Source organism: Kwoniella dejecticola, chromosome 1 (assembly GCF_000512565.2).
Source record: "Kwoniella dejecticola CBS 10117 chromosome 1, complete sequence".
NCBI lineage: Eukaryota > Fungi > Basidiomycota > Tremellomycetes > Tremellales > Cryptococcaceae > Kwoniella > Kwoniella dejecticola.
Genome location: NC_089301.1, coordinates 2,837,955 through 2,865,241, shown reverse-complemented (window position 1 = coordinate 2,865,241; position 27,287 = coordinate 2,837,955). Strand labels below are relative to the sequence as shown.

General features: G+C 47.3%; 8 protein-coding genes across 8 annotated transcripts; 5 read left to right on the top strand and 3 right to left on the bottom strand.

Moving 5' to 3' along the window:
* Positions 1 to 39: 39 nt before the first annotated feature.
* Positions 40 to 4,838, bottom strand: I303_101058 (uncharacterized protein; the record flags this gene model as incomplete). Its single annotated transcript, XM_018404424.1, has 7 exons — positions 40 to 500; positions 607 to 2,591; positions 2,658 to 3,383; positions 3,455 to 4,250; positions 4,329 to 4,394; positions 4,451 to 4,619; positions 4,728 to 4,838. 7 exons carry the CDS (start codon positions 4,836 to 4,838, stop codon positions 40 to 42), a joined length of 4,314 nt encoding a protein of 1,437 aa, XP_018267078.1.
* Positions 4,839 to 5,229: 391 nt separating this feature from the next.
* I303_101057 (ubiquitin-like protein-NEDD8-like protein RUB3) lies at positions 5,230 to 5,923 on the top strand (the record flags this gene model as incomplete). The annotated part of the gene is made up of 5 exons (XM_018404423.1): positions 5,230 to 5,247; positions 5,372 to 5,389; positions 5,441 to 5,470; positions 5,658 to 5,740; positions 5,833 to 5,923. 5 exons carry the CDS (start codon positions 5,230 to 5,232, stop codon positions 5,921 to 5,923), a joined length of 240 nt encoding a protein of 79 aa, XP_018267077.1.
* Positions 5,924 to 6,375: 452 nt separating this feature from the next.
* Positions 6,376 to 8,539, top strand: I303_101056 (uncharacterized protein; the record flags this gene model as incomplete). Its single annotated transcript, XM_018404422.1, has 3 exons — positions 6,376 to 6,459; positions 6,524 to 6,580; positions 6,695 to 8,539. 3 exons carry the CDS (start codon positions 6,376 to 6,378, stop codon positions 8,537 to 8,539), a joined length of 1,986 nt encoding a protein of 661 aa, XP_018267076.1.
* A 548-nt stretch (positions 8,540 to 9,087) lies between these two features.
* Positions 9,088 to 11,053, bottom strand: I303_101055 (argininosuccinate lyase; the record flags this gene model as incomplete). The annotated part of the gene is made up of 7 exons (XM_018404421.1): positions 9,088 to 9,411; positions 9,578 to 9,806; positions 9,887 to 10,344; positions 10,424 to 10,567; positions 10,663 to 10,837; positions 10,904 to 10,933; positions 11,013 to 11,053. 7 exons carry the CDS (start codon positions 11,051 to 11,053, stop codon positions 9,088 to 9,090), a joined length of 1,401 nt encoding a protein of 466 aa, XP_018267075.1.
* Positions 11,054 to 11,910: 857 nt separating this feature from the next.
* Positions 11,911 to 13,603, top strand: I303_101054 (uncharacterized protein; the record flags this gene model as incomplete). Its single annotated transcript, XM_065968265.1, has 2 exons — positions 11,911 to 12,175; positions 12,375 to 13,603. The coding sequence occupies 2 exons, from the start codon at positions 11,911 to 11,913 to the stop codon at positions 13,601 to 13,603; spliced, it is 1,494 nt and encodes a 497-aa protein (XP_065824337.1).
* A 393-nt stretch (positions 13,604 to 13,996) lies between these two features.
* Positions 13,997 to 16,230, bottom strand: I303_101053 (uncharacterized protein; the record flags this gene model as incomplete). Its single annotated transcript, XM_018404419.1, has 6 exons — positions 13,997 to 14,415; positions 14,540 to 15,014; positions 15,110 to 15,460; positions 15,540 to 15,743; positions 15,830 to 15,937; positions 16,006 to 16,230. 6 exons carry the CDS (start codon positions 16,228 to 16,230, stop codon positions 13,997 to 13,999), a joined length of 1,782 nt encoding a protein of 593 aa, XP_018267073.1.
* Positions 16,231 to 16,551: 321 nt separating this feature from the next.
* Positions 16,552 to 21,295, top strand: I303_101052 (uncharacterized protein; the record flags this gene model as incomplete). The annotated part of the gene is made up of 13 exons (XM_065968264.1): positions 16,552 to 16,671; positions 16,738 to 16,816; positions 16,885 to 17,099; positions 17,156 to 17,286; positions 17,342 to 18,195; positions 18,250 to 18,291; positions 18,347 to 19,249; positions 19,316 to 19,809; positions 19,884 to 20,459; positions 20,554 to 20,629; positions 20,693 to 20,742; positions 20,804 to 20,952; positions 21,034 to 21,295. 13 exons carry the CDS (start codon positions 16,552 to 16,554, stop codon positions 21,293 to 21,295), a joined length of 3,951 nt encoding a protein of 1,316 aa, XP_065824336.1.
* Positions 21,296 to 23,827: 2,532 nt separating this feature from the next.
* On the top strand, positions 23,828 to 27,043 carry I303_101051 (uncharacterized protein; the record flags this gene model as incomplete). The annotated part of the gene is made up of 3 exons (XM_018404417.2): positions 23,828 to 23,951; positions 24,014 to 26,848; positions 26,916 to 27,043. The coding sequence occupies 3 exons, from the start codon at positions 23,828 to 23,830 to the stop codon at positions 27,041 to 27,043; spliced, it is 3,087 nt and encodes a 1,028-aa protein (XP_018267071.2).
* Between the last annotated feature and the right edge of the window lie 244 nt (positions 27,044 to 27,287).

Sequence of the window (27,287 nt, the reverse complement as noted above, 5' to 3'; positions counted from 1 at the left end):
CCATCGCTGCGGGTGTGAGATGGCGATTTTAATCCTCCATCAGCCTCGTCCCACCCAGTCTCTACCATCACTACTGCTTCGCCTCTTTCCCGACTGTCCACCTTGACCACGCTCATATCCGGAGGATAGAGGAGCATCACCTTCGGGCGGCGGAGAAGAAGCACCTTGAAATACCCTCAAATCATTTTCGAACGGATTCCCACCTTGTAAATTCCCCTCAAACCAGTCCCAATCCACGTCAGTCTTCTGCGAAATGAATTTTCTGCCCGAGTCTGGTCTAATTTCCTCTCTCCAAGCATCCACGTATTCGTCTGCGGTATTCTCGCTCCTGAATCGATTAGCAGCTGAATTCTTCCTTGATCTACTGGATCTGCGACTTTCGGTAAGTTGACTAATGCGAGGAAGCTGAGTGTCCGGATCGACCTCGGTGGATTCGTATACGGCAGAACCGACTTCTCCAGGCGTGTCTGACTCAATCCCACCTACCGGGGGTCTGAACACTTTCGCAACCGGAAATCACACGTTGTCAGGACTCTCAAAAACGACAACGCCAGAAGCTCTTGTCATTGAATTCCCTGTGGTTGGGAAGTGGATCGGAACACTCACGGCGTTGAACAGCTTCCTGAGAAGCCCTGTTGTTCCTTTCTTCCAACCTTTTAATACTGGGCTGTCGAGCTTCGCTGAAATGTTTGACGACAGGCTGATTAGCAAGACTGAATCGCGCAGGAGCGGAAGTCCTGGATCTACTGATAGGATCATCCGAGTGTTGCGGGTGAATATTTCGGTAGGCTTCACGCAAAGTGAGCTTCGGGGGCTGAATGTCATGAGGCGCTTCTTCAACCTGTTCGTCCTGAATGTCTTCTTGCTGTGGGAGAGATAAACTTTCAGGTTCTTGGACTGGAAGAATCGGGAAGATCAGTGGCTCGTTCGCGGCTGGCCTTCGTTCCGCTTCCCTCCTCCTTCTGCTGTGTCTCTCCTGTACTCTTTTAGCTCGTTCCGCCAGACGAGATTGTCGATTGGGAGTGGACTTGGCTCTGCCATCCCCTTTCTGTCGGACAAAAGTATTGTTGACGTTTCGAACAATGGCGGGATCGATAGGAATATCCAGCAGATGCTGGAGCATGTCCATTCCTGACATTTGCTTGTGCACAGATCGCTGTTGAGGATTTGTTGGATTCTTCTGGGTATCTTGTGAAGGTCTTTGGTCGATACGGTCCTCTTTCTCGCAAGTAATTGCCGGATCAACTTCTTGTAGATGAGTTATGTTTCCGCTTGCAGACGATATAAGCGGCTCGTTCCGGCTCTGGAGCTGAGCAGACTGCCTGTTGGCCCTCTGCACCCTGCCCGAAGCAGGATCGTCACGGGACTCGACCATCTGAGTGGGATCAAACCACTCTTGAGCTCCCGTCCAATCTGGCTGAGAGCCTCCGAGTAGCCGGACTATTGTATCATCTTCAGCCATATCGAGGCCCGCATCGAGTCCGGAAGGCGGCAATTTCTTAGAATCCGGGTCTCCACCTTGCGAGACATGAGTTGGAGGCCGCCTTTGGGAAGTCGACGGAGTGACAGTATTCTGTCCGAGCTGAGGGAGATGGATGTTTTGAGCCACGGAATATTTTGGTGATTGAGCTTCGATCTGAGGCCGCATCTGATATTTGCCTACATCCTGTGCATAGAGTTGATTGACTATCTCGAATGGGTCGATTTCGGCACGAGCAGGAAGCTCTTCCGTGAATCCAGCATTCTGATATGTCGCTTCCGGGATTTGCTGTTGGTCTGGGTAAGCCTGTGGATTCTGATTGTGATGATTCTGGCTGTTTGCAAATTGAGAGAATGCCATGATTGGATCATCTCCGTCCGGCTGAGTCGGACGATCATTCTGCAGAACAGGGCTGTCATCTACACTCTCATCGTCGCGATCAACCTGCTGCGAAGTGGGTGGCCTGAAAGATGGTGGCATTGGTTTCTTCCTGTTCACCTTGGAAGGTGGTTGATACATGATATGACCCAGCACCTCGATATCGGCGATTGGTGCCGTCGGAACACTGTTTGATGAGTTTTCCGATCGGGATGTGTTGGTGTTTGTGCTTGGATATTCCTTATCTTTTGAGGTGAAAGGAAGCCTGTACTTTGCGTGGGGAATCCCAGACGATCCGAGGTGTTGGGCTTTGTTCCTGTGTGGTCTTGCGTGTTCCACGTCGATCTGGTCTATCTTTTGAGGATCCTCTTGAGAAGGGTCTAGTGCTTTCAAGGGTAGTTTGGGAGTAAAATCTCTTGTAACTGATCTCTGCTTTCGGATCGCCTGCTCAAGTCTGGCCTTTCTTCCTGCTGAAATCAGCTCCTCCACCCTGCCACCCATTTTATCTTTGTGCGAAGGTCTCGACCTCGTACTTGGTGAGTTCGATTCACTGATCGGCGCAAGAGGCGGTCGGTACTTGGCCTTGTATTCCGAGAAGGAGATGGTGCTGATTGGCTTGCTCGAGTATCTTGGGTCGCCAAGCGTCCTCTTGTAGCTTCTCTGACGTGCGGCTGTACTGGCTTTCAATGGTTTTTTAGGTGTTGGAAGAATCTGTGCCACTTTCCTTGCGTACCTGAATTCGCAAAAGTCAGCTTCCTAAGCGAGGTAATCTCGTCAGGTGTATAAAGGTTGAACTCACTCATCGACTCTATATTGGCAGGCTGTAGCTTGGGTAAGATGCAGTTGCGGGTGTCCTTCCGTCTCGAATCTGTGCCGTTTGACAATAGCTGACTTCCTTCTTTTCCTTCTTCTTTTCTCCCTTTCTAAATGCTCTTGAGCACTATCGTAACCTTCATCCTCAGAATCACGATATCTGAACGCCCTCGTAACGGGTACTCTGGGAGTTTTACCTCGTTTCCTTCTATAGCGCGGTGGTTCATTCTCGTCTTCTTCAAACAGACCTAATATCCTCTCATCAGGAGCGGGACCATTCCTAGCGTAGGTGTTCCTCTTCTTTCGTAGAGGTACATGGTCTGAATCAAGCTCTGATTCTCCTTGTTGCAATGGCTCAAATGCGTCGACAGCATCAGGAGAAAAAGATGGATCTCGCCAAAAAGTGGTCGAACCTTTCCTTTTGGCTCCTCTATAAGAGGACTGTATTTGAGGAGGAGGCGAGAGAGCGACGCTTTGTGATCTTGCTGCTAATGGCAGTGGATGGCCATGCTGGTAAGCATGAGACCTACCATTACCATAGGTTTTGGTTTTTCGAGACGTGGATTTGCTTCGTCCCTTGGTAGACTCTGTATAGACACCATTGGCAAAAGGTGTGATACCGATACCAAAGTGTCTGATTTGTTGGGGTTGCGAATTCTCGATATCACTGCTCGGCACCAGAATATCGTTGTCAAGGCCGATTCTTCGCGATCTACCCGAAGAGCCAAATAATTTCAGTCTCAAGCATCTGAAAATCTTATTGATCTACGACGATGGACTGACTCGTTTCTGGCCGCGGTCTGCTCCCTCTCCAGCTGTTCCTGCGCCGTTCTAACTCTCTCAGCTTCGGCTCGCCGAGATAAAAAAGATGGTGGAGGAATCTTTCTCGATTCATCATCCTCGTCGGTAGTACTGAGCCGTGCGGGCTCCTCTCGCTGCTGATGTCTTCGTTCAGCGACTCGCTTCGAAGGGCTTTCGTCATCAATCGGAATCTCATCATCACTGTCCGGAGAAAGTACAGGTGTAAAAGGGTTTTGTAAAGCTTCTTCTAAGGTCCGTGGCATCTGGCGGTTGTTTTTTGTACGTGCAGGTGCCTGTTTGCGGTTTCCTGCTTGTTCTGAAAGAAATTGTGGGTCATATCGATGTCTTGGTCCGAGTTCCGACTCAGGTTGTGGAAATACAGGAGTACTATCAGTGACCTTGAGATTGACCGAGGGTCCTGCGGCGGCTGGGGTGATAAGCTTCGTAGGCGGTGGTGAAGGCGATGAAGGAGGTTCAACGGCTTTTCTATTCCTTCGTCTTTTCGAGTTGCTCTTTGGAGTAACGCGGCTTTGATCGTTGGTCTCATGATCCGAGTCTCCGTCTAGCTCGTCGATCTCATTGTCGTCGATCGTTTCAGTTTTGGGCGGTTTTTTGGGCTCTGGTATAGGTGAGGGTCTCTGGACCCAGAGTCCTAAATAGTTGTATTCCCCATTATCAATCTCAGGTTGGTGCTGCTGGGCGGTGGGTTTGCCTTTTTTGCTACTGCTACTTCGACTTTTCCTGGCAGGTGTAGGCTTCTTTGAGAATGTCAAAGTACCTATACCAAAGCACAAGTACTGCTTGTTAGCCGAGCTGAATCACATCAAAGGGAGATGATGACCAGCCTCGTACATACCATCGGGAATTTTCGAGGAAGACGCTTCTTGTGTAGGCACCATTGCGTCGAGCATCGCAAAGACACCTACAAGAACAAGCATGTCAGCTGAATTACTCAAGCTCTCGGTAGCTGTTGTCTACCTTTTCTAGGACCTTCTTGACTCCTATTTGTCTTTTTGCCTGCTTGCTCGCCATCATCAATGGTGGACGGCTGATCACTCGTTTTCGCTTTGCGCTGACGAGAGGTCGTGGATTTACCGGAAGTAGAGGTATTTGTCTTCTTGCTAGTGCGCGAGCTGGCCTTGGAGTTCTGGATGGAATTATCAGCTTCCCGCCCTCTGCTACAAGGTATTTTGTAGGCTCCTTCGAAACGCCGACCGCGTAGACAAGTGACTTATAGGGAGGGACCGACACTTACACCTGATTTTCCTTTTCCTTTGCCGTTGCTCACTTCGTTACCTTCTTGCTGTTCCTCCTTTTCCTGACTCACAGATGGCTCCGCGTCCAGGTCCGTCTTCCACTTTGGCATCTTTAATGGACTGTCCCATGCACTGGAGCACACCAACTGCTCCTCTTGCCTGATAAGTATTGCCTTGGAGAGGGTAGGCCGAAAAGGAAAGACAAGAAAAGGTCAGTCGGGGTACAAGGAGGATTAAGTTTGCCACTGGACCACCTCCACCTGCTTACCCCGCATCATCAAACCACTAAAACCCTGAAACGCTAAACCCAACAAAATCGATTACTCCCTCACTTTCATGACATTCCTAATCGTCTTCCACCTTCAACAACAACCACATATAGTAGATTCCTGAGCCCAAGTATTGCAGGAGCGAGTCTCAAAAGGATCCACTAGAAGCGATAAATAACAAAGAAGTGAACGAAGGGAGGAAAATAAAGGATAGAAAGGGATTATAGACAGGATGATCGTTAAAGTCAAGGTCAGTTGAGTCATCTTTCCCTCCCTCCCTCCTCCTCATCAGTGTGTAATGTTCGTCCAAAGGTCGTGTGTCGTCTGATTCGACGCTGATGTTGATGCTGATGCTATTGACACGCTGTGATCAGACTCTTACTGGTAAAGAAGTAAGCTACCATAGTCTATGGGAAAGACACACAGCTGACGGTGCATTTTAGGTCGATATCGATGTGCAGCCAGATATGACCGTAGGTGTGATTCTCTCTTCTAGGATCCCTCCCTAGCTATTCATCCACCATTATACATATCTGACCATTCAAGATCATTGCGCTCGTCGTCGTCATCGTCATCTTCCCTCTTCCCCTCAAGCCTTCATCATCATAGCTGCGCTCACTATGCGTGACGTCGTACTGATATCCAGGCTTTGATTGGTAGATCAACAAAGTGAAAGAACGAGTCGAGGAGAAAGCAGGTATTCCCCCTGTCCAACAACGTCTGATTTTCGGTGGTAAGGCCATGTAAGTCCGCAATTTCCCATGTCCCATGTCCCATGTCCCATGTCCAATCTCTTCAGTCTACCTACAGCTTATCTGTACCTTGTTCTTGTTAGGGCCGACGATAAAGCTATCCAAGATTACAAGATCAACGCGGGGGCTGTCATCCACTTGGTTCTGGCTTTGAGAGGTGGAGTCAGGCGATGAGGATGGACTGGACAATTGATCTCTCTGACTAGAAGGAATCAGCCGAATAAAGCCGTTGGCAGATCGTCCTATCAGGATGGAGGAATCAGGAAACAACCATTAGGCAGTAGACGATCATGCATATTTGTATATACATCTTCTCCACCTTTGATCTCCTTTTGAAATGACTTCTGAAGAAGCATATTGGCTTCTAAGCTAAGAGAGCTGATAGGGTGATCCCGGCGGTACTCGACCGTGACTTCATTTCCTCCACTTTACTCGAGTAGCGCGAATTATTTTGAGTCGGTCAATTCCCTTCTCTCTCTCCTTCGTAGCAATAGTGATTTATGCTCTTTTGCCATATCTCACAAGACACTTGTACATACACCCCATTCCAGTCTTACCTGTGCTATAGCGAAGATAAAGCTCTTACTCAACTCCTCAGATCCTTCATCAAATCTGGGTCAACAACGATGAAGCCCCGTATACAAAGTTTAATCGCACCTGTCAAATCAGCTAGTCTTCGAGGGAAGGGCAAAATACCCTCAAACTGTATAGTAGGTGGTGATCATCCTCCCGTCCCGTCAAGGCATATCCAGACAGCTGACGCGAATTCAGCAGCAGACTCGTCATAGACATGATTCCCAGCTGCTTCGTGATATAGCAAGCGAAGATAACGTGAGTTGCATTTCACCCTCGACTCCTACTCCTCAAGTCTCGAGTCTCAATTCTTAACAATCATAACATTGAGACGTATTAAGCTGACCAAGTGGGAAATGTGCTCCTAAACAGGACTTCATCTTATCAATCTTACAAGCTTCCCCCTCCGTCCGAGATTCTCGTTCTTACCTTTCCTCATTCGCTCCTCCCCCTCAAACACCTATCATCCCTTCCCCATCCGACCTTCCCTCCTCGTCATCTTCCAAAGAAACCTCCATTTCTCAAGGCGAGAACCCCCTGGTCAACTCATTATTGAATCCCATCCTTCGTCGTCCGGCACTAGTCAAGATCCAAGGCCCATTCACGGACGCCCAACTAGACTCGATATGTAGGGGTATGGCGCATCTCCAGAAATTGGGTTTAGTCAGTGTCATCGTCGTTGATAGGGATGATTTACCGACGATCGAATCGAAAGATAGGTTCGAAGCCCAAAGGCAAAGGTCGATAGTCAGAAGGGAGGTGGAGAGAGTCGTTCATTTCTTGTCGAGGCATAGGGCTATTGCAAGACCCATCTTTTCGACTGTTGCACGAATCAACGAAATTGAGAATGAAAATGAAAATGACACTGAAATTGAGAATCAGAGTGAGAGTGAGAAAAGACATGGTAGAAAGAGGAAAGAAGGGGACAACGAGGTGTTCATAGAAGAAGAAGGATTAGATCACGTCAGAAGAGCAGTCATGGAAGGTGAAATACCGGTGTTGTTGCCTGTTGCATTGGACGAAGGATGTCGATCAAGGAGAATATCAAGTAATAAAGTGTTATTAGCTTTGGCCAAATCAATGTCTCTCTCAAACACCACAACTTCCTCAACCTCATCAACATCTACAACAACAGCCACTTCGAACTACGATTTAACACCTTTACGACTCCTAGTGATCAATCGAGAGGGCGGTATCCCTTCCTACGCTCGACAAGGGTTACCTCATCTATCGATCAACCTGTCCTCCGAATACAGCTATATCAACCGTACGTTCCAGAACAGCTGGAAAGATACCCATCCTACGAGTTTAGCGAGTCTGAGACTCGCTAATGGATGCCTCGAATACATGCCACCTGAATCGTCGGCCTTAGTAGTCTCCCACAGATCATCGTCGTCGATGATAGCTAATCTGATAACCAACAAACCGGCGCATTCGGCCTCGCTCCCTCATTCTCTGCTCAATGCTTCAGAAGGAAGAATCACACGAGATACACCGACAATCATTCGGAAAGGTCTCCCGGTCAGAGTGTTGCGGTCTATAGAGGAGATCGATAAGAGCAAATTGACAAACTTGTTGGAGACTGCTTTCAAGAGGACCTTGGATTCTGAGCGATTCTGGAAAAGGCTGGAGAGGGATTTGGATTTTGTTATTGTCGTAGGCGATTATGCGGGGGCAGCGATTTGTACCCTTGAAGGAAGGGCCCAAAAATCAAACTCAAACACCAACTCAAAGACAGACGCAAATTCGAAAACACAAACAGATGTCAATGAGAAGGAGAAAGCAGACGAAAAAGCTATATGTTATCTAGACAAATTCGCCGTAAACCCCAAAAACCAAGGAGACGGAACGGTCGATTTCCTATGGGTCGCCCTCCGGGACGAGACCTACGGACTGGGTTTGCTGGACGCTAGTAATCCGAGTATAGGGTCTTTGAGGGGTGTAGGTGTAGGTCGGGACCTGGTATGGCGGAGTCGGGCGGATAACCCGATCAATAAGTGGTATTTCGAACGAAGTAATGGGTTTAAGTTGACGAATGATAAGAAATGGAAATTGTTTTGGTGCGATGCTGAACAACGCCTGAACTCTCTGTGGAAAGAAAGGGAGTTCGGAGGTGGACGGCTGGTCAAGGTTGTAGAGGATGAAGAGAGGGATAGGTTGGTTTGGTGGGAAGATCAGATTGGGGCGATACCCAGTGCGTGGAGAGTCCAAAGTTGAAGGTGGAGATAAATTGGAATTGAATCAGATGAAGCGTGGAGAAATGGCGAATAGCGATTTGGTATTTGGAGTGAGGGTAGTTGTGAGACTGAAGGGAAAAGTGTGTTGAGGGTTGAGGGGTGATCATGAGCCAGAACGGGATACTTGTAGTCTCAAAGTAGGGAGAGTGAGATACCAGGAAAAGGATAAGATATCCAGCATTTTCAGAATACTAATAGAGTTGTATCTACGTAGAATGGACTTTTTTTATCATCATGTCGTTTCCTTCTCGATCTCATGCATTTCTTTCTCAGCCAAATGTTTCATGACGAGATCATCAAGGATCGTGAACTGCTAGAGATACTAATCAAGTAGATGAACACGTTTTCTCGACTTGCACCGTTACATGCACGAAGCAGAATCAAGGCATGAGTGCATGGGTAATATACGATATCTGAAATGCTCATGTGGACAGAAATCTCTGTATATACTCTCTTCTCATCTCGTCTTGCTCTTTTCTTCAATCGATTGACTTGTGCCCTTAGCACTTCCTATGCCTCACGACCGATCTATTGTCCGATCCTCTGTCGGGCAATATCCACTTGCCTCTTAATCATCTCCCTAGCCGGTCCTCCGATGGCATTACGCTTCTCCACCGAATTTTCAAAGTTGAAAACGTCTTTAACATCCTCCGTGAAATGCGGCGAGAGTTCTTTCCATTGGTCCAAGGTCAAATCGGAGATTTGGATCTTATTTTTCTCAGCCAAGGCAACTGATTGTCCGGAAATATGGTGCGTTTCTCTGAAGGGGACGCCTTTTCGCACGAGGTAATCTGCGATGTCGGTAGCTAGCATGTCCATTGTACAGGCTGCGAACATCTTTTCGGGGTTTATCTATCGAACGAAGAAAAACCAAACAAACATCAGGATCAGCCATTTACGTGCAACTCTTCGTGGTGTTGTATTGAGTAAGATGAATTGAACTTGGTGTTCAAGTAGTCTGTATTGTTGATCTCGATCAATCATGTTGAGAATGCAAACCAACGCCACACCGACTCACGCTCAAAGTAGCGATCACCCCTTCAGCGATCCTGAGAGCAGCTGAGATAGTGTCGACAGCGTCAAACAAGGGTTCCTTGTCTTCTTGGAGATCTTTGTTGTAAGTCGACGGAACACCCTTGAGTGACATCATGAATCCTGCCATCTGACCGAAAGTTCTACCGGCCTTTCCACGGAGCAATTCGAGAGAGTCAGGGTTCTTCTTTTGAGGCATGATGGAGGAACCGGTGCTAGGAGAGAGCATCAATCAGCTTGCTTCTACGCCTCTGAAAGACCACCAACTTAAAAAGGTTATAGACCGCCAACTCACGAATAAGCATCGCTCAATTGGACAAACCCAAATTCAGCAGAAGAATAGATGATCAGATCTTCAGCCATCCTAGACATGTGGATCTGCAAGAGACTGGCCCATTGTAACCATTCCACAATGAAGTCTCTGTCTGCTACAGCATGCATGGAGTTCTCTCCGATCGACTTGAAGCCTAATTCCTGCCTGAGAAGTTCTCGGTCAAGGGAGTATGGGTTTCCTGCCAAGGCGGCCGAGCCGAGTGGTAAGACGGAAATACGAGGTTGGAGTTGTCGTAATCTGTCTAAATCACCGAGGAAGGATTGAGAGTGGGATAATAAGAGGTGAGACCATCGGACGGGCTGAGCTCGTTGTAGATGGGTATAACCGGGCATGATGGCATCTACTTCTTTTTCGGCTCGGGACACCATGACGTTCAGCAAGTCTTTGAGATACGATTCGACTTGGTTGGATTCTTCCATCTATGCGTATCCAGGTAGAGTATTAGCTGGAATGAACGCACTGTGTATTACTTGGCTGATTCTGGAGATAAATACGCACAAGCCAGATTCGCATATCTGTAGCGACTTGATCATTTCGACTTCGTCCCGTATGCAGCTTCCCGCCGATTTCTTTCCCGATGATCTCGGATAATCTTCTTTCGTTGGCGGTGTGGATATCCTCGTCATCAGGTTGAATTACAAACTGCATAATTCACATTTTCTTGTCAGCAGGGATAGTAAATACAATCACCAGCAGAAGTGATCAAAGCGTATTAAGAGAAATGCAGATGGACATACCTTGTTCTCAGCCCATTCACTCTCGACGATCTTCAAGCCCCTCTCAATCTCCTTCTGTTCCTGCTCGTTCAAAATACCAGCTTTGAGCAACGCTTTTGAGAATGCGATTGAGCCTTTGACGTCGGCGGCATACATCCGTTTATCGTATTTTAGCGATTGGTTGAACTCGTGCATCCTATCATACGCAGGGATATGGTAAGCTTGAGCCGTATCAACCGTTTGTAGCGACAAGTAAGCTTACAAGGGATCAGTAGATCCGGTGAATCGACCGCTGAAATGTACATTGGATTCAGCTCCGGCAACTAAAAATGGGAGTTTCATCTAGGCTAGTATCATGACATTCGGCTTACCCCCATAATTTTCGCTTTGTGAAATCCTGTTCTGCAGCCATCTTGGAGAGTTATTTAAGACCTTGTTATGAGCCGTGTCTGGTGTAGAGAATGAAGAAAGCCTATTTCTGACAGGTGGAAAGATAACAAACCTGATATCGACTCGCTCGGTCAACTCAACTCGCTTCCAAAATTCGGTTGAACCGTGCTCTGGCGACCATTACGTAATACACCCATATGAGCATGAACTATATATCGGAGACCCCATGACTCGTTTAGGATGAAAGCTGGGTACCATCAACTGAAGATGGTGTGAGTGAGGTTGGAAGTGAAGCATATGCATATCGCGCATTCGTGTTACTTCCTTCTCGATCCTGATCCACAGACAACAACAATCAAGAATCTGGACATTGTCATAGTCAAGCCAAACCGGGTTGCAAAAGCCAATAAAACGCGGTTATTACCACACCTTTCTCCTCTCATGTGATCTACGTGCCTCAACTACACGTCGATCACAACAAGAATAATATACTGTACACAGTGGCCCCGACTTGTCACATCAATGTACTAAGCTTAAAATCAGAGATGTTTCAGTAGTAAAGTAAATCCAGCAGACCGACATTCCTCTTGGAGAATAATAACAACAATATTACGAGAACGTCCAAGCATACTTTCTCACGTCAAGAAACGAGTACACTTGTAAACCCACCGATCCGAAATTGGATAGTATCACATACCAGCCCGATTCCCCTAACTCGCCCGACTCGACATCTCATCTGTTTGGGCCTCTAACACATTCTTGCAGCTCAGTCAAGCACTTTCTCTTCTCGTCCGACCCAAGTCGAGGATCAAAGTGCCAATACGAAATCTACAACAGTCTCACCCAATGAGTCGATGAATGAACACGAGCACGAACACGATGTACGAAGAACCAGAAGAGATACCTCGTCTACCGACACCCCCATCACCATTACCACAGCCTACGCGCTCTCGATCCGAGTCATTTCGACCTAGACGCCCTGGTCCTGGAGCTGCAGCTGGAGATGCGAAGAATCTACGATCGTTCTCGCATAGCTCGCGCGTGGATCTGAGCGATTGGGAGATCGAGGAATTGGAGGAGCTGCATAGAGCCGGCGGGAGAGGTCGGAAGAGGGATAAACCGACTTCACCCATTGTCGTTGTCTGTAAGTGGAGTCACGTCTTGCGAAGCCATGTCAGGCTATCTTCCTTTCGTTTCCTTCCCTTACTCCCAATTCATCCGCATCGGCGAATCATATACTACGAGCAGACTATCCTTCGTCTACCATCACATCATCTTTCATCTGAATCTATCGTTAAGAGCTCATTCTAAGGATAATGAAATGACATTGATATTGGTTGCAGTCTATGTAGTCTGCCTATATATGATCGTCCAGATTTTCTCTCGCGCAGACGACCTCGAAGACCTCTTACCTACCTCCTCGCCATTCCGCCAATCCCACTCGCCTCCAAGCTCGATGGACGTGCCCGTACCGAGTTACCCTCATATGCCATACGGCTTCCCGCCCATCCCCAATCCCATCCCATCCAACACTCCATCCGCAGGGAGCGGTACATCCTGGTGGCGGATGATCGTCGGTATCCTACTTTACCCCATCTACTTGATCGCCACAATCATTATTACGCCACTACCATTACTCCTCAATCTCTTATACTTTCTCAGTGGCGCCCTTCTGATCCTGCTGTACCCAATTATCGGCCTGGGGAAGGTGCTGTATCAAGCGTTCGTCCTGGGTCCAGCTATCGTCTTGGGTAGAATACTAGAAGCGTTTTACCCCCTCTGGGTACTGGTGGGGGCCGTGATTTTCTTCGGGGGGTTTATGGGATTATCGACGGGCTGGATAGGGAGGGTAGTGTTAAATACGATTCTCAGGTGGAAAGAACGCAGAGCAGTAAGAGCTAAGAAGGCGAGGGAGAAGGAAAAGAAAGAAAGGGAAAGGAGAAGGTTAGATTTGTTGTTTGAGCAGTACGATGAGATTGAACGAATGAGAGAAGCGGAGAGAGAGAGACACGCGAAAGAAGTGGTCAGGAGAGAAAGGGAGAATGTGATTAAGAATGCGTTGGCTTTGAGGAATACAAGTACAAATACGAATAGGAATCAAAATAAAATGCAGACGCCGAGGTTGAATATAGGTATGAGTCGATTGAGGGGGACGCAGAAGGATGAGCGAAGGGAGAGGGAGCTAAGGAGGGAAAGGGAAAGGGACAGGGATAGGGGACGGGATATTTTCGCTTCGACAGGAAGAGAGAATATCAATACTCAACAGCACCGAGAGGATTTCGAAAGGGATTTCGAAAGGAAATTCAACACGTCTTCGCCTTCACCTTCGCCTTCATCTGCATCTGTCGGATCGGCCTCATCGGGATCTGGAGGAAGTAATGGGATACGAACGCCTCATGGTCCGCCACAACCTTTCGGTGTCAGTATCAGCTCAGAACGATTCGATACGGGCTTAAGAAGGACATCGAGGAGGTTGACCTCTGAAGAACATGATAAATTGGTCAGGGGCGAGGAAGTGCCGGTGGTAGTGGGCATGAGACGCAGGGGAATTAAGGAGACTTATCTGTTGTGAATTATTCGATTTTTTTTTTTTACCTTTACCTGAGTTATACGTTACACGTTACCCTCACCCTCGAAGAATACGTTGTATAAGGATCACTTAGATAGACCCTCAGGATATACGAATTGAATTGGAATTTTCGGCTGACTTTGACTTCGACTTGGAAGGCGCTTTCAGATATGTAGAGATTGTTGTTATGCTTTTGTACTATATTATCGGTATGATGATCAGCTCACATCCACGATGCAACGATCTGACATGTCTTCCGGTCTCCTCAATCGCCGCTGAGCCAGATGCGTAAACGTCACCTGCGTAGGAAGCAGTACCGATAAGATATATAGGTATGAATAGCATGCATGGTATATGTCATTATTCATCGCATGGCTAGAATTAGTGAATGCATCCCTAAAACATCACTTTGACATTATTATACAACTGCTTCATGATATTCTCCCCATTCTTCAGCGTAGTTTTCCTGATGATTTCATTCCCATTCCCATTTCCATTTCCAGCTCCGTGATTTTGTCTCCTACCCGAGCTCGTACTCGTACCAGCGAACTCATCTACGAAATCGTTATGTGTGAATATATTGATTTTGCGCCTTTTGAACCCTTTGACTCCGGAGAAGAAATCTGTAGGTATAGCTTTCAAGGGTGTCTGTGTCTGTGTCGATGTCGGTGTCAATGCTCCTGTCTTCTTCGATGAAGTGTGAGAGGCGGTCAACTTCGACTCGGTCGCGTCGCCCGAAGAAGAAGGGGAAGATGAGGTGATGATTGATGGAGAATTCATTATTATCGAATAGACATCGCGCAATAATTCGAAATCTACCGAGCGAACACAATCGACCGATCAACAATGAACAAGTAAAGAAAGAAGCCCACTTGGCTTACTCCAACCCAAGCGACATTCAGGCATTCTGAGGGTGAAGAGAGAAGAAAGATTGCTCACCGGTAGGAAAGAAAATATCAAAATACCCCTGTTTTACCAAAAACGTCTCGCATGGAATCATCGACCCTCCATACCTAGTCTGAACTACCGGTCCATTTCTCCCTTCTACTGCGTCCGGTAAAACATCGAAATCGGAAATCAACAATCGGTGATTCGGCAAGAGTTTCCGGAGGGTTTCCAAGAATAGTATAGCTTTAGTAGGTAGGAAATCTGGTTGTGTGAGATTAGGCGAGAAAGGCAGACTGCTATATATCGACCGAAGGATGTTGGAACGCAATAATGGTGAAGATGCAGGTGGCATTGTGCTGGACGATTCGGGGAGAAGCCTTTTGTACGCTAAGACCCTCCGTATCAGGGGGTCGGAGATAGGTTCGTACAACAGGGAAAAGTCGCCGGAGTTGTCGATAGCTACGATGGCTTGGAAGGGCGTGAGAGTCGCGATGTCGTATCGGATCATATCGTGGGCGAAGTTATCCTAGCCGTTCCAAGTCAAATCAGTCAAAGGAAGATTGTCGTTGGAATTGGAATTGCGATTGGATGCGAGAAACACGTCATGTCAACTCGACTCACGAAAACTTCAAGAGCAACCACAAAACATGCTTCTCCATCTTTCTTCTCTTTGCCGGGTATCGTACCATCCCATTTGAAGAAGTCGCTGTTGATCACTGTGACTTTGTCGCCTAAACCTTCTTGTTCCGCACGAGACTTTTGCCCTTTCGCTAATGAGGCTGATATTTCGATGATACGATATTCTACCTTTTCGTATATCTCTGGGTGATTTTTCTTTAGGTACAAAAGCGAGTCGACCATGAATGATCCATTACCCGCTCCTACTTCGTACAATATTAGAGGCTCGTGGGGGAAATGATTCAGCTTGTATGTCTGCAATATCGATGTAAGGATGGTCTGAGCGTAGTATGGCTACGTGACAAATTCTGGATCAGCATATAATTCATCTCAAGATTCCCAGCAAAGTCTTCGCTCGGCTTAGCTCACTCACCTTGAACAACTCTGTCGGAGTATGCCAAACCTGTCTACCCAACCCCCCCGTCTGGCCAGTAGTGGGTTCTAACCCGTATTCCTTCTCGTAACGCTCAGCTACTGCTTCTTGGAAAGCAGCTGTATCTGCGAATGAAGTGAAGTCGAATCCTTCTTTGGGCGGAGTGAATATAGTTGCATTCCGAGAGAAATATCCGTAGTTGGGCTGATTGACAAGGAAGATAATCGTGTATCAGTCAGCTGAATTTTAAGCCTGAGCAATCTACCACTAGAAAAGGGGACTTGACTCACATTGTACAGACTATCATCGATGAAATCCCTAACGAGCATTTTGACTCTTGTCGGCGGCTCTTTTCGAGATGTCAGCTCGGCAGCTGTAACTCTTCGCCAATGAACATGCTAGTTCTGACCATCAGCTGAGACTCAATAACGATGACATCTTGGCAGCAGATAATGTTTGAGCTTACATCAGGATCAGGCGACTCGGAGAAGCTCAAAGAAGTATTGTAATTATATCTCTCCTTATCCCGTCGTTTTGGCGTATCTGAGGGGGACGACGATGATTGATACCGTATTGAAAGCGCTGGAAGGAGAAAAAGAGGAAGTTCGGTGACTGCTCCTCTATGTCTAAAGCCGGTCGGCCTCTTGAGGGCGCTCCTCAATGATCTTGAGGAGGACGAGGCTATCGACATTGCTCCTGCGGTGGTTGTAGGGGATATCTTTGTAGATTGAGAGACAAAAGAGCTTTCTTGATGTTTTCTGGACGACCTCCATCCGGAATTCAGCCGTGCTTTTTATGAATGAGTGACCCATTTAATGCCATAATACCATGTAATGTTGTTGTTCCTGGATGATTGTGCTTTGACGCGTCTGATTAGTAGCAACATTGAATTTGTGATTTCTTTCTTTTCGATTCCTCATCTATGCTTCAATGTTGTATCCGGATACTCACTTGATCAGTATGCCTGTATAAACAAAGAATCAACCGATACCGCTTGGATGATCGCTACGATATGTCAACGCCCCGAAACAACCTACACGAGGTCATGGCGAAGATGCAAGGAGGCAAGGCATCCCCCAGCTCGTCAAATACGATGGCCTCATCTTCAAGAAGTGAACCAGTCAGAACCCCTGTAAGCCCAACGACGAGTTCACGCCGACAGATTAGCTGGCTTACTATGATTGAATGGAATGGCCAGAGCTCTTTTCAAGTCGCCAAGCCGCTACATATGACGAATCATCATATAAGTAATATACCGGGTGTCAAACAAAGTCGAGGTGAGTTTGCCACCTAGTCCCGGTATTCCAGCGATCCGCATTACTGAGCATCAGGAATTGCAATGCAGTAATACCGCTTCCTCGTCCGAAAGCTATCTCCACACCTTCCTCTGCATCACAATCTAAGATCGACTCGACGGGAAACTCGATAAAGCCGAGCGATCACCTTATGACACCCTCGACGACCGTTGGATCGCCCTTCTTAGCTCTGGATAAAGGCAAAGGAAAAGAAATGACAAGTGCCGGATCCACCGTAAAACCCAAATCATCAAAGTTTGCTTCGGTAAGTCTGAACTTCCCTGCAGACATCCATTCGTGGGGAGCTGATCTGGTTCGCAGTGGTCCGATGAGAAGTTGAATGGCGAGATCGTGCGATTGATGGAAGAGAGAGATGCACTGAAAGACAAGAAGATGGCGATATTGAAGGGAGAAGCTGAGGACGATGGAGACGAATTCATCGACGAGAGCATGTGAGTCTCAATGATCATACGTGATGATGTGAGCTCCGCTGAAGCCAGTATATAGCGAATTCTTGACAAGGAAGATTAATGCCTTGAAAGAGGAGAAGAATATACGGAAGGAGACGCCCGTACTTGCGACATCGCAAGCTGCTCACCCATTCCCTCCACAATCATCCGGCTCAACCATGGTCTCTGATCCGCGGACAAAATATCCTACCCCCGATACTGTCAGCTCAAGCCGTTCAAGGGCTGTTGTGGAAGAATGGCAAGGAAAACGTCCTCTAGGGCCATCAAGCGATGATATCGAGCATCCTGCTTTGGTCCATCCCTTCTCAGGTCATACAGCAAATATCAGCGAACCACCTCAAGCTGGACCATCTCGCTCGCGTGGACTTCGTACAATAATGCCCCAACCTTCGCACGATGATTACGATATGGCGATGGCGGAAGGCGGACTTGATGAGGAGCAAGAGGAAGATTACCCAGACCCTGATGTGATGCTTATTCCGCCTTCATCCCCGCCTCCTCGCGCAGTAACACCTCCACGGTCAAAGCGCCAGACGCAATCGCAATCAAGGTCGCAACTGGCATCATCGAAAGCGAAAGCAATGGCCATGGCAGAGATGGAGGATCTTCCGGTCGAAGAGATCTTCTCGTCACCAATACAACCTATATCCAATCTCCCACCACCGCGAGCTGAGGCCTCTCAGCCCAGAGCAATTTTGGGCGGCCCTGGTCCGTCTTCGTCCCAGGCGAAGTCTCGCTCCACTCAGGTACCGGTGCAAAGGAAAATTCAAGTGGAGAAGACGTATCCGTGGACCAAAGAAGTGGAGACCAAGTTGAGGCATGTTTTCAAATTGCCGAATTTCAGGAAACATCAGAAAGAGGCTATCAACGAGACTATGGCCGGCAAAGATGGTGAGTTGTCACAATATTCTTGGGTTGGACGGCCAAATGATGATCAATGTGCAGTCTTTGTCCTGATGCCTACTGGCGGTGGAAAGAGTTTGACTTGTAAGTTTTGCCTTGATATCTGCTATACCTGTTCTAGCTGATCTTTCGATATCAGATCAACTACCTGCAATCTGCTCGATGGGCAAAACCCGAGGAGTTACCTTCGTCGTCTCACCGCTGATTTCCCTGATCAACGATCAAAGTCGACATCTGTGTAACCTAAACATACCCGCTATCGCATATACCGGTGACATGACGCAGAAGGACAAGAATCTTGCTCATGAGGAATTGTCGAGACCCGAGCCATACACACGAGTCGTGTATGTCACACCCGAGATGTTGACGATGGGATGTCATATCAAATCAATCTTACGGAACCTGTTGCAAAAGCGGAGATTAGCCAGATTCGTTATCGATGAAGCGCATTGCGTCAGTCAATGGGGACATGATTTCCGTGCAGATTATCTCAAATTAGGTGGATTGCGACAAGATTATCCCGGTGTACCGATAATGGCATTGACAGCTACAGCTCAGAACAAAGTCGAAGAAGATATCATCCGGTCATTAGGCATCAAAGGATGTGGGGTACTGCGGCAGTCTTTCAATAGACCCAACCTGCATTATGAAGTCCGGCCGAAGACGAAGAAAGTCATAGATGAGATAGTCGCTTTCATCAGGACTCAAGGCGAACAAGCGTCCGGTATCATCTACTGTAACTCTCGAGATGGATGCGAAAATCTGGCGAAGCAGCTTCGGGATGATTATCAGTTAGAAGCTCATCATTATCATGCCGGGATGTCTAAAGGCGATAGAAGAAAGATTCAAGAAGGTTGGCAAGAACATCATTTCGAGATCATCGTAGCCACCATTGCCTTTGGAATGGGGATTGATAAGCCGGATGTTCGATACGTCATTCACCATTCTCTGCCGAGATCGTTGGAGGGGTATTACCAAGAGACTGGACGAGCAGGAAGAGATGGTAACCCGTCCTCTTGTATACTGTATTACACCTTTGGAGGTGAGCAAAAAGGTCGATGTCCGCATCGTATACTCTGGATGTAGGCTGACAGTGTCTTGCAAATAGACGGTAAGAAAGTGCTCAACCAAATCGATCAAGACAAAAATCTATCTAGAGATCAGAAAGAGCGGCAGAAAGCATCGATGAACGAGGTTTTACGATATTGCGCCAACAAAGCGGATTGCCGACGAGCTCAAGTCTTATCTTTCTTCAACGAGACATTCGATCCTCAGGATTGCAATCACGGCTGCGATGTCTGCTTGAGACGGGAGGATGACGTTTTCACCACAAAAGACGTCACCTCACATGCTGTCAAAGTGATCCAGATGATCCAAAATTTCCACAAGGACGATCGGATTACCATAGTTAACGCTGCTGAATGCTTCAAGGGCGTCAGAGGATCATCGGGGAAAGGGCTGGATCAGAACCCGTTCTTCGGAGCTGGCAGCGAATGGTCGAGGGCGGACGGTGAAAGGTTGATTCAGACTTTAGTGATAGAAGGGATTCTAGCAGAATTCTGCGTGGCTAGTGCGGCAGGGTGGACAAATGCTTATCTCGAAGTGAGTTTGCTCGGACGTCAGTGCATCCTCTACCACTGCATTAGCTGAACGTGGATGTTGTCACTTTACTACAGTTGGGCAAGAAATATAAGCCGTACTTGAACGGATCTGCAACCTTGAAAATGGATTTCAGGCAAGCTTCCCCACGCAAGCAACCCGCCAAGAAAACAATCAGTAGAGCAGGCTCAAAAGTCCAGATGGGCATTGATAATTATGCTCAAAAAGTCTCAAATCCCATCTCGAGGAAACGGTCACATCAACAGATATTAGCTGAAGAAGCTGAATTTGATAATTCGCATTGGGGCGATACTGATGAAGACGAAGATCAAGATTACGTCCCTGATGATCCGATTCAAATCGATGACGATGACGATGACGGAGGTGGAAACGGAGATACGGAGAAAGACGATGATGATTTGCCACAATCCGTTAAAAGGAGAAAAAGTGGGAATGTTAATGTTAATGCTCAAGCTCTGACGACTAGGAAGGAGATTGGGAAATCTTTAGTACCTAGAGGTGCTATTTCCGTCTCTTCTACCTCGTCGGCTGGGGCCGGGGTCGGTACGAGAGTAGCCAAAGGCGTCGATAGGAGCGGTAATAAATCACCAGTGGAAATTTGCTTTGAAGCATTAAAGAAGATGAGGGAATCGGTAAGTGTATATATCTTTCGAACACTAATGTTTCATCAGTCACGGTATCAGTCTCGAAAGCGACTCTCAAGCTCATAAAATATTGTTATGTTAGGTAATGACCGACAATAAGACTGCTCCTCGGTTGGCAGATGAGATGCTACAATACATAGCGGCGACTATGCCTGCGAGTGAGTTAAATTGTAGAAATCTGCTTAAATCGGAAAATGTGACTGACTATCATGCGAATGTAGCCGGAGCTGCTCTCAAGGAATGCGACGGTATGACATCGGCTCATCTCAAGGTATGCCAAACGATCTCATGAGTTGAGCCACCGATACAGAAGCTGATCTCGGATTACTCAGACATGGTCAACTCGGATATTAGGGATATGTATTAGGCAAAGACCGGCATATCACGCGTCCGACCCTGCCGTAGCACCCTTGGCTACCGTGTCCGCTAGATCAGCCTCGGCAGCATCTTCTACATCATCATCAGCAGCAGCCAAAAAGAGGTAAGCGAAGTTCTATGTCTTCTCGAACTTTCCAAGCAAGTGAGCACCGCTGATGCGTGAGAATTCTGGGTCATGCAATAGTGTTATAACGGAAATGCGTGGGAAATACCAATACAACCCGAAAACTGCGACTTCAGCCAAGACCTCAACCTCGACGTCGACATCGACTCCGCTGAAAAGAGCGAGTACGCTCGCTGCTTTAGTCACGAAGAACGGTAAGACATTGAATGGCCAATTGACCCTGTCCAACAAGATCAATGGTGGTTCTAGCGCGGATCGAGCGAATGGGGTGAGACCGGTTTTAGTCTCGCAAAAGACGAATACGAGAAAAGATAAATTCTAGGTCTAATTCGTCCCATGTAGGAATGAATGAATGAGGGAGAATGGACATGCGGTCCAGATTTAGGAGTATGTACTGTATACTATACGTATGTAATGTATGGTGTTATCACGATGTTTGTAGTACGCACAGAAGATCACGTGTGAATGTGTATGGCAATGGGTATAAGAGTGGGAATGACAATGCATATGTGATCGGACGAGAACCGGGATATTTTGAGAGATTGGATAAGATAGGAAAGAGCGAAAATAAAAAGAGTATGTAATGCAGACACTGGAATCTTTTTTTACAAGTTACCAAATATCATGACACAAGCGTGGATGATATTGAGGAAGCGAGCGAGTACGGAGTAAAGAAGTTGGTATTATGATTACGATTTTACTCGAGTACGAGTACGAGTACGACGAGGGTGATGAGATGAATACGTACGAGTGAAACGATCGATCGTCATTCGTCTTTTCAGGGCTATCAAAGCAGTCTCCTTAAAGTCTTTAACACGTCGAAGCTCCTTTTCCTCTTGAATAGTCGTATATTCGTATATTTTCAGTCTCTCGTAAAAATCACGTTTGGATAATCAGGGGTCGACTCATCTCGGGGAGATTTTCGACCTTTTGATCCTTTTATCATTTGTGATTCTGGCTTGAAGCATTTTGTGTGAGTAAGTACGGTATGGCATGGTGTATGCTGATGGTTACGATGTTACGATACGTGTGGTAAGGTAAGAAAGCACTTGGAGCTTAAAGCTCGAGCTCGAGGTGGTCCGCTTCTGATCACCCCCAGAACTACCAGCTTGCCATGCTTTTTGCCCCATGTTCCAACATGTCAGCTCACTTGCATCATGAACCGACCTTTGAGTGTCCTTCCGCCCTTCCGAGAAGTTCGGTCTCGAGCCGATAGATCAGGCCAGCAAAATCTCCGTTCCAGGGCTATCTTTCAAGTTACCAGAAAAAAAAGGCTGTGAGAGCGGGTACCTTGTCGAAAGGATCGGTTCGCATTCGCAAGATGCAGGTCGTGTGCGTGTGCGTGTGCATATGCGTGTGTCTTGAGTTTTGAGTGTGACATATGCTGAACGCGCTGATAAAGGGGTATGTATGCATGTGTCCGAAGCATAGAGGTATAGAGATCGGATACGGACGACCATTTCGAGGGCGCTTGACATCTACCTACGAAATCCCGAAGACGAACAGGAGGACGAAGACGCCTCCTGATGCTAAGTCCATCTTAACGCTAGTGAGACGGAGACTAACCGAACTAGCGCAGGTGTACAGGTGGTCTAAGGAACCAATCTTCCATTCTTTTCTGTTCTTGTTCTTGTTCGATCTCGCATCTTCCCTCTCCCTTGTCCAGGGTATGTACCAGAAAAGGGCTTCACATGCATCGACAATAAACTGTTAGACTAATCTCATTACCGTACCGACTGCGAGTTAGTGTCGTCATGCCATGCCATGACATGACCGAGGTTTAGGTGTGCGAATTACGTACGGATGCAATAAGTTACGATAGGGATGATAATTCACTTGAAGGGTTATGACATGTCTCTTGATTTTTAGTCTCAAAATCATCACAATAGATCGTGTTTCGGCAATGGAAGCACTGGGGAAAAAGGAAAATCATGCTCGCTAAGTAGCTAGGGATGTTACATACATAGGTAAGCTAGGGAAGGAGTATGCTAAGTCCTACGCGGGAGTAAGATCAGGGGATCACGAGCAAGGAATGGGAAGGAGAAGAAGAAGGATTCACAATGTTAGATCGCATATTCTTTACTTTTTTCCGGAGACACGTCCACCACGGGTTTCGATGGAATTGATATAGATATCATGATACTCTCACTGTAAACCGTGTATGTCACAACTCATCGTCTCTTCTATCATCATCAAATCTGACTGGCTGAGATATCTTCAAGAAGCAAGAGCCTCTTGGATTGTCGAGCTCATCATAGTCGGAGAATCGCTCTTCGAAGTCGGAAGATCGACAGACACCAGATGCCGAGATTGTGAAGCGTAAATTGTGAACTGTGAAGGAGTAATCGAGAACACGAGTATATGATTGCCATAATGATCTCTAGTAGTGGACAGTTCAAGGTTGAAGCTAAAACGACAATGTCTCATCTTGGCGGTCTTTGAAAGCCAGAATCCACTTAACAAAATCCACCTTAGTCAAGTAATCGGTCTCAGCTTTGGGCACACCGATCGATACCCAAAGGCAGGGAGGGACATTATATGGAGATATTTGGGTGAACTGTCTCTGCACCTTACGTTGTGTGAGTCCCGTTTGGAAAGGTCTCGCAGATGGAATGGCTCGGGAAGGAAGTCTTGATCAGACACAGATTGTCTCGGGTATCGTTTGATCATCAACGTCCTGCGACACGATCCAAGGCGATGTCTCATGATCGGTTATATGGAATGACCATTAGCTGATTCTTCCATTCATTGCACCATTGCACCTGCTCATACAGTCATCGGCCCTCCAACAGATACATCAGCCTGGCTTGTCCCTCTTCAGTTCGATCCCCTTTCCCACTCTGATCTTTCCAAAATGGAGACATACACTATGTCGTCGGACACGCAGGCCGGTCCTTCGACTTCGAGAATCGTGCTAGGCCCTCCTATCTCTCCCACCTCTCGGATACTGGCGTTACCTGGAGAGAACAATGATATGGGTGAGTACGAATGGAATCCCGTCGTCTCTTTCTGATCTTTTACTGACGGGAACCACACTCAGGTCTCGATTCCGTTCATCATTCGCCTTCTACCCCTAGGGTCTCCAATCGCTCTCTGCCAATCACTCCGCCCATGTCCCCTCGCGCTGCTCGTCTATCACTAGACTCCTCTCACAGCTATCACTCTGCTTCGACCTCTCGAACCGACCTGACTTTCACTCGGATCACACCAAACACCCATCAGCGCTCGACATCACTATCTCATAAATCATCTTACTCATCTATCGAAAGAGATGCAGATCTGGAAGATTGCAATCGCTGTCGTGTATCCTTTGACGCAACTCCGCTTCAACCGTCCGTCTCGTCTCTCCCTTCGATCCATCATCACAATAGTCATTCCAGGAAATCATCTAGAGGATCGTTGGGGCAAATACATGATGGAGCGACCCAGCAGTCAATGACCCCAGAGGACATACCACCAGAAAGGAAAACAAGCGTGAAAAAGGCTAGATTCTTAGAAGCTCCGCTGATGACTCGGGCGGACTACGGGACGAGCTCGAATTCTCGCCGTTCATATATCTCGGCTTTCACAGGTGAAGAAGACCCGGAGCTGTATGCTCAGGAATTCAGAGTTCCAATCGATGAGAATATCAGATCCGTTCCTGGTGTTGTTGGATTAGGAGAAGGTTGGGCCGGTGGACCTCAGTTGAAGTCAAAGAAGAAGTGGTTTTCGCGTCGGACAACGATTCAAGAAGATCCGCTGGCACTGTGGAATCAAGATAAAGCCACATCTCCCAACATTTCGCCCCTCAAAGGACTGTGGAGCAAATCGAAAAGAAATCTGTTCGGCCAGTCTTCTCCTGCGCTATTAGATAATCAGGGTGAAAGCGGACCCCCTCGAAGTCTAAGTCGGATGGGAAAACTATTTAGTCTGAGCCGATCAAACTTGACCTCACCCGACTCTTCCCCTTCAAGGAGTAAAACATTGAGCAGTCCGATGAGAAACATGTCAAAGGGTTTCGGGATCCCCGCTTTCTCGTCTTCCGAAGTCACCTTGCACGAGAGTCCTCGTCGTGCTGCAATCCCTTCTTCGCCCTCGATGCCCGCCCTTACGATCATCGAGACACACACTCCGAAACCTGAGATTAGACGCCGCCGACAGTACAGTCATTCGACATTAGCTCGATCAGAAGGAGATCTGACCGCTGTAGCCCAAGCAGTTCCCGAAGCTTCATCGTCAGAAAAGCGAAGTTCTCTTCGACCACCTTGGAGACCTGCATCAATGGTCCTCACTGGACGTACATCGATGATCATGGAGCCAGACCGAGAAATTACCAGGATATCAAGATCGTCAACCTCGATCGAAACACCCAACACTTGCGACAGTTCCGGATCGTCCAACTCACAATCAAAAGGGCACGCGCTCACCCGGACAGCTACTTTTGGATTGGACGATATTGCAACAGAGCAACGGATCGACGAGGAGATCGATCTGGCGGACGGAGAATCGGTCAGCGGTTGGGTCCAGGTTGGACTCAGACGGGGCAGTGCCGCTTCTGTATTAGATCCAGACAAGAATAAGCCCTTGCCTAGGGTGCCGTCGCCGCATAGAAGGCCGAGTATGAAGCAGCGTAAACAATCATGGATCAAAAAGGTCAAGAATGCCTTGACACCTTCGTCCAGCTCTCCAGAACTGGCATCGCTAGGTCAAACAGTCGATCGTCTGTTGACCAGGCGAAAATCATCAAAAGAAAAGAGTAGTAAGACCAGCAACAATCTTGAAAATTCTTACACAGGGATACCACATATGGAACCCCTCAAGACATCGCCTACTGTGCCCCGACGCAAGTCCAGTAAGAAGGCGGCGAGAAGATCTTCCTGGATGGTAAGGTCGACTTCCTCGCTGTCTAGGAGATTGTCACGATTGACGGAACACGAAGAGGGCGAACATGATCATGAGCTGGATATCCAAGATGTGGATCATGCGAACAGGTTGTCTTCCGACATCAATTATCAGAACTTCCAACAGAACATTGATGGAATGGACGATCGATCAGCGAGAGCGAGAAAAGGTAAACAGTTCCTGGACAGGAGACGATCTTCTAATTTCTCGCTATTGGGCATGAAATCACGACGAAGCAGCTGTGTTCATGCTCTGGACAATATCGATGGATTACCCGCTTCGGTTTCTATGCCGGCTTTATCGAAACTAACAACGACCGACCTGAACCTGCACGTCGACCTGGAAGGAGAAGAATTGGGTCTGGAGGATATCTTGGATGAGGAAAGAAGAGGTAGTATTGTACATTCTTTAGGATGTTCCACTCCTCAGTTGGTCCAGTCCTCAAGAGAAGAAGCGATCCAGTCGACGTTGGATACTCTTTCAGCTAAATCGCCCATCGTCAAACCAAAGATCAGCATCTACCAAGAATCGCCTGTCACGACTTCCTATAGAGCCAAGATGCAAGCGAGACATAATTCGTTACCCCTCACCACCGCCATAGAGAACAATACAAGACATAGAAGAAATACCACTGTATCTACGATCAACAGCTCGCCTTCGCCTTCATTGATCACCCCACGACATCCCGGAGAATTAGCTACTTTCCTACACGCCTTGACTTTCATCGATGCCGGTGTTGATGGTGAAACGGGGGAATACAGTCGAGAACAACGGGATCAAGAGATGATCATACCTTCGAAAGCAAAGACGAAGGTTCCCAGGGATCTGGGAAGCGCTTTTGACCATAATCATAATCATGAAACGCCTGATGTTCTCGAAATCGACAATTCGCTACACGTACCCATACCTCAAAACCGAAGATATAGTACTTCGACACATAGATTATCGGGAGAGAGTTATCTGACTCAACCCAGTCTGTATGATACGGAAGAAGGTGAGTCTGTCGAGATAAGCGGATTTAAGCATGACTAACAACCTGTGATTTTCACGCTGTCATGTAGTCGTACACGGTCAGGCGATCCGAGTTGACTCTATTGGAGATTTCCAAAAACAAGCTAGTGTCATTTCGCTAGAAGAGTTGGGCAAGAATTGGTCAGGCGGATTAGGATTACAAATGACCAAGGCCTAGTGCTTTAGGTTTACTCGTGAAAGATATTGATAAACCTATATGATGACCACTTGAAGTGCATCCATCATCTATGCTATCTCCGTTGTATACGTATACATTTACATCTAAGATATATTAGAGATACAATGCATTGCATGTAATATCTGGGCACCACTGGAATAAATCCTTATGACGCGATGAGAGATGCTAAAGGAGCGTACATTCATGTCATCTGAAGAACGAAAGTCTTCACTCAGGACAGTTA